At 34.6% G+C, this 6,069-nt stretch overlaps 1 protein-coding gene across 1 annotated transcript; it reads right to left on the bottom strand.

Moving 5' to 3' along the window:
* Positions 1-687: 687 nt before the first annotated feature.
* Positions 688-5,807, bottom strand: LOC106956903 (fetuin-B). The gene is made up of 7 exons (XM_015048007.1): positions 5,429-5,807; positions 4,936-5,049; positions 4,124-4,202; positions 3,123-3,289; positions 2,745-2,858; positions 1,462-1,596; positions 688-1,149 (listed from the first exon to the last, which is right to left on the bottom strand). The coding sequence occupies exons 1-7, from the start codon at positions 5,624-5,626 to the stop codon at positions 883-885; spliced, it is 1,074 nt and encodes a 357-aa protein (XP_014903493.1). The 5' UTR covers positions 5,627-5,807; the 3' UTR covers positions 688-882.
* Positions 5,808-6,069: the final 262 nt, after the last annotated feature.

The following is a 6,069-nucleotide window of genomic DNA, read 5'->3' as shown; positions in this document are numbered from 1 at the left end:
AAAATAAGAGTCCTGACATAGATCTCAATATTGCAATGGTCATCAATTGATCTCATCATTGCAGTTTGATGACTTAGTGATAAAGTTAAATTAAGATTTTAAAACTGTTTTACTTATGTAAAACAGCTTCTTGATAATTGACCTCACTTGCAAGCTATACACACACACACACACACACACACACACACACACACACACACACACACACACACACACACACACACACACACATATATATATATATATATATATATATATATATATATATATAAATGTTTTTAGCTCAGCTCTGTAGGACAGCACCACAAGGTTTGTAATCACCTTCAATGCTGTGGCAAGTTCTGATTTCATATGAATACTTATTTAGATGTAGCGTTTTGTTTAATTTTGCAACAATTCTCAGTCATGCAAGCATGATTTTGGTATCCTTGCACAATTAAAACATAATTACTGATGCATTAGCAATTCATGTAGATCGTTCTTTCGTCTCAACAGTGTACTCATAACTATTGCTACTTTACTGAGAAGATTTTTAATGGACATTTAAGTGAAAAACTATGTTTAAATATATTTGTATATGGTTAATTTTCCACCTCCACCTCTCTGAATGCAACTGTGGCTGAGGAGCAATAATTTTGATTGAAATGTGCATTTGAACTGTGAAAACGTAAGTCAAGTATTTCACATTATCAGAAAAAAAAACAATGTAAAACATTCTTTAATCAAAGAATTAGTGAAATGCATCATGTTACAATAATGACTAACAACTCAGGTTACTGCCATCCTACTTTTTAGTAGCAGTTCTTTATACCAGTTTCAAGTAATTCCATCAAAATATAAAACGTGTAGTATGGGAGATTAAACAAAGATGAGTCCAGATAATCAGAGCAGGGGGCTGCGTAAACCAAGATTGTGTCTTCTAGCACCGGGACAGGAGCTGGCAGTCGGGGCTGATCTGGGAGTGGCAGGCTCGAACACAATTCTGCCAAGAAGGCCTTTTGGGTTGGAGACAGTGACGTCTGAGCCTTGCGTGACAGAGTGCACATGCTCATGGTGGTGCAGGTGTGTGTGGTTGTGGTGATGTTGCTCTGGGTGCCCACTAACTACTTTAGCCACTAATTGCTGGGGCTGCTCCTCCACAGTGGCAGCCTACAGAAAGAAGAATAAAAGAATAATGGCTTCACAATTGAACATCTACAAATATCGAAGACAAGTAAATAATAGACTTCCTCCTTTCTGGGGTTTGAACATTTGTTTTTTTTACAATTATCATATTCATGGTGGTTTAGGAGTGAGGGGCAGGGGCGAGGTCTCATCTGTTTCTTTTAAGTAGTAGCAGAGATACTTTAGCATTTTGTAAACTTTTGGAAGTTTACAAAATGCTAGGGAAAGGTTTCGAATACATTTTTATTCAATAACTAATATTTTTGTTATGAGCATAATAATGACCAAAGAAAATACCTGTGGTTCATAGATTTCACATTTCACCTCAACAGATTCTGCTTTCTGAAAGGAGCTGGCGTCTTTTCCAACAGGGTTCATGTTTTTAAACGCCTCCTCGTGAGTCTTGTGTGAACCAGTACAGAACCCCCTGTGCTAAAAGAGAAGTTAAGAATAGTTAGTATGTGATTTTTTATTTATTAATCAATTGTCTACATTCACATATTCTTGCAAAATTAGACTGTAAGGTAAATGTGCACTACATCCAAATTTTAGAATGTTAAAACGTTTAAAGTTAGTAGCGATTTGCACATTTGTAACAGGATTATATTTGTTGCTCTGGTCATTTTGCTTTGGGTGACTTTTTGAGTGTCATTGATCAAATTATTAGACCTATTGAAGTTGTGGGCTTATGTAGGGATCAATCAAATATACTTTTTTTTATTTTTACAATTTTAGTGCTCCTTTAGGAGGTCTTAATCTTTTATTTTGGTGAAAGTCCAAAATAATTTTTTATTATTATTTTTTTTGCTAAGAGCTAAACAAAAAAATAAGCTCCTCCAAGTGCAATCTTTTGAAATACATGATGTTCAGCCAAAAACAATCAATCAGACACAGGAGGAGGGTCTTAATTTTGTCAGTCATGCCTGTGTATGGGATGCTCAATGTGCTAATGGGAGAAAAACAACTTACCATTAACAAAACTGTTTTTTGCCATATATATATTTTTTTCAGATTAGACTAAAGAAGATCAGAAGGTTTGGCATGTTAGAAGAAAAATACAAATAAATAATTCAGGTCTTATAAGAACATGCTTTTCGTAAGCCTGATATTTCTGTTTAAAATATTATTTTTTTAAATTGATCTTACTTTTCCTGATTTCTCAAGAATATTGAAGTTCTATTGTCTGTAAGCCATAATAATACAAATTTAAAGAAATAATGTGTTACAGAGAAAGCACAACATATGATGCGGACCCCAGGAAGAATAGTCTTCTGTGGTAGAGACTAATGGGGATCCTTAAATAAACAAATAAACAAACAAATAGAACAAAAAACAGACTACTTATCCTTCCTGTTTTATTATATCAAATAAAACAGGAAGCAGAACTTGAAGTCAAACAACCTAATGAACAGAACAAAACCAACAAAATTAAACTATTTTTAAAAAAAAACTCATGACAAAATGAAGGATGACTAAAGACTTTTCTAACTGCCACATGTCTGTCTAGGATTGTGAACAGACTGTCTGAAATTAAGATTTTGAAATTTAGCTAAATTGCGATGTTTAAATCTGTTACTCACAGCAAACTGACAGTTCATTGGTTGGCAGTGGGTCAGCTCACTGAAATCAGTTTCTTTTGAACACTCCGTTTCCAGAACAGTGAACTCTACAAAGTAAGACGGTCCAACAACCCACTGGCAAAACACACAAAAGCATAGTACATACAGAATTAAATTGGCAATCATAATATTTTTACTGACGCAATCATAAAATTAAAAAATACATTTTACAATCGTGTTATTGTTTGGCCTCCCAAAATACGTTGAATTTTGAGGTTGAAACAATATATGATGCAAAAGGTTTTAAGGGTAAGAATATTTCTCAAAGAAACTTGGCCTGGATCTGAAATAAATTTGATTTATTTGTAAATTTGGAAAGGTCCATGCACTTGTTTTTACCTGTAGGCTGGCTTTTGTAATATTCCCTAGAGCAAAGTAGTTCGCAAGATGACTTTCCTTATTAAACTTCTGCAAAGCGAGCTTGGCTGTCTCCTTGATTACTGGTTCATTCAAGTTGTCAGCCGTAGGGCAATCCGGACACACGTGCACAATAGCAGTAGCTGCAACTAAACAAGGATTAAAGGTACAAAGTCAAAGAAACATAGCAAAAGAAACCAAATGCACCACAGTGATAGGAACTCAAGTCTGGAAGGTTCATTTGATTTCTCGTCTCAGGAACACAAAACATGAATAAATTCAACACAAGAAAAAAGAAAGCTAAAAACTAAAATATTAATTACCACAGTCCTGCATTGCAGATTCATTTTTTTAATCAGCGGTTGCAACATTATGGTGAGCTCACATTTCCGTTGCTACAACTGTTAATCCACAAACGTTTTGCACACACAGGGGCGTTTTGAAGAAATTCTGTCAAACTTTGTAATTTCTGTTTGACAATTGCAAGGTTTGGCAATTGAAAAGTAAATTCAGTGGGTAGAAAGGAAAAACAAACAAACAAACAAACAAACAAAAAAACAAAACAGAAATATTTCCTATTATCATTCAGAGAAGGAAGAATAAAAGCAACCCAGAAATGACCAAAAGATGCTAAAACCCTAAAATACTGTCTGTGGGAAGACAAAATATTTTACTAAAATGATAAACTAAATAAGACAAATCAATGCTAAATATGCATTTATTACTATTAATAATAAAGCAAAAAAAAAAAAAAAAAAGGCAAAAGGCATTTTTCATGTTCTGTTCACTTACTGTACCTTGCTCTTCTAATTTATAAAAGTTTTTGGGTCAGTAGAGTGCAGGGTCTTGCCAAACTTGGCCAATAAAACGGATTCTGATTCTTTTCATTCATTTTAATGCAATCAACAGAATCATGGATCATGAACGGATCACACATGTTTAGATTGTTATTTTGTTCTTTTTCTTACGATCATTTCACCCACCTTCTCGCAGGGCACAAGAGTAGCTCTCAAGTTTGACCTGAGCATCAACTTGAACAGATGCTTGACACTCTCCATACACCTGAAGGAAACAAATATATTTACACACTTACTTTGTATAAAGATGATTAAAAGGGAGACATTACAGAATTGTGCAACAGTTTTATTATTATTATTATTATTATTATTATTATTATTATTATTATTATTATTATTATTATTATTATTATTATTATTATTATTATTATTATGATATAGCACCTCAGTTTACATACACTGTAAAAAAACAAACTTGTTTATGGTAACATAAACGGGCAGCTGTGGTTGCCAGAATTTTACTGTATCTACAGTATATGGTGAAATTCTGGCAACTACAGCTGACAGTATTTTACCATAAACCAGAGATTGTTTTTTCTTTTTACAGCATATGTTTTTGTATTTAATCTTGATTAAGGCAGTTTTAGGGCTACGTAGGATCAGATTGATCAAAATAATAATAATAAAAATCAATTACAAATATCTGAATTTTAATTGTATTTTTAGGTATAACAACTGAAAAAAAACAATTTTTAAATAGCTGGATTGCTTTACAATCAATAACGGACAACAGAAAATAAATTGAATTTGAGGACAAATGCTAATGAGCACATTAAAAAAATCAAAACACAACAGTGTGGGATATTTGTGTGTGTGTGTGTGTGTGTGTGTGTGTGTGTGTGTGTGTGTGTGTGTGTGTGTGTGTGTGTGTGTGTGCGTGTGTGTGTGTGTGAGCTGTAATTTTACTGAAGTATAACACAAAACAGTTTTGGACTTACAGGGATATCTCCAAGACCTCTGACTTCACATTGTTTCCATGGTTTTTTGCTGATGCTGTGGCATTTGGTCTCCAGCACATCAATAGTCAAGTTGTAAACTGAACCACTCTTCTCCTGGGTACAACAATAAGATGTGTATTCTACAATTAAAAAACAAAAGTGAGACAGAGAAGGACAGAGAGAAGAAAAGGGGGAGAGCAAGAGCAAGGGTTCCCAAGTTGGAAATTGAACCCAGGATGGCTTCATCAAGGACCTTCTTTATGTAGGGTGTCCGTTCTTCCTATATGCTAGTGACAATCTATTAGGAGTATGGTTAATTAAAAAATATTGCAGATTGGAAAAGCAGCCAGACTAAAAATGTGAAGAGTGCCATTACATTCTCCGAGTATACTTTCTTCTGCAATATACTTTCTACGAGAACCCAAAATGTTGTCAAAATGCTGACAAAGTTGTACATATTAATTCTGTGCACGCATTAATATTTTCACCCAACCTGATTTGATGTGCTGGAGAGATCGTAGAGTCTGTTGAGAGTTAGGATGTATCCATCAGTCCGGTCCTGGTTGATCTGCTGCAGGACCTCTTCTGCCGTTCTCTCAACATCAGGGCTGTGACAGCCTTGTGACTCGACTTTGGCTTTCCCGTTATGGAAAAGTAATCCCAGTAACAGAACTAGAAAGGATACACTCATGTTCTTCTACACATACACAGTCTCTCTCACACAGGAGCAAACATACAATAGAAAAAAAATAAAAAAAAAAATCCTAGTTTTCACAAAGACTGTTCTGACAGACACAAGAAGGTAAATGCTTCTTGTGCCTTTCACCCCTCCCGCAATGGATGAGCAAACAGCTGATTGCATCTATTGCATGAAAGGCCAATGCCTGACTGACTGAGCGGTCATAGTTCAATGGGATATAAAGAACTTCAAGCCAGTGATTTAATAAATATGATACTCAACTCTGTCATTCAAATAATACATTACCTCCTTTAATTTTGTCACCTGATACTGATTTACAAGTGATATTCCAGTCCAACTCAAAAGTGCAAATTGTATTTTAAGTCACTTGCTCAATCGACTCACAAGGATCACATCAGGAGCAATCATTTAGAGCAGAGCTGCAATCAATCTGA

Source organism: Poecilia latipinna, unplaced genomic scaffold (assembly GCF_001443285.1).
Source record: "Poecilia latipinna isolate Pla-1442-1.1 unplaced genomic scaffold, P_latipinna-1.0 Scaffold855, whole genome shotgun sequence".
Taxonomy (NCBI): domain Eukaryota; kingdom Metazoa; phylum Chordata; class Actinopteri; order Cyprinodontiformes; family Poeciliidae; genus Poecilia; species Poecilia latipinna.
Note: the sequence above shows the minus strand (reverse complement) of the source record. Positions and strands in the feature narration are given on the sequence as shown.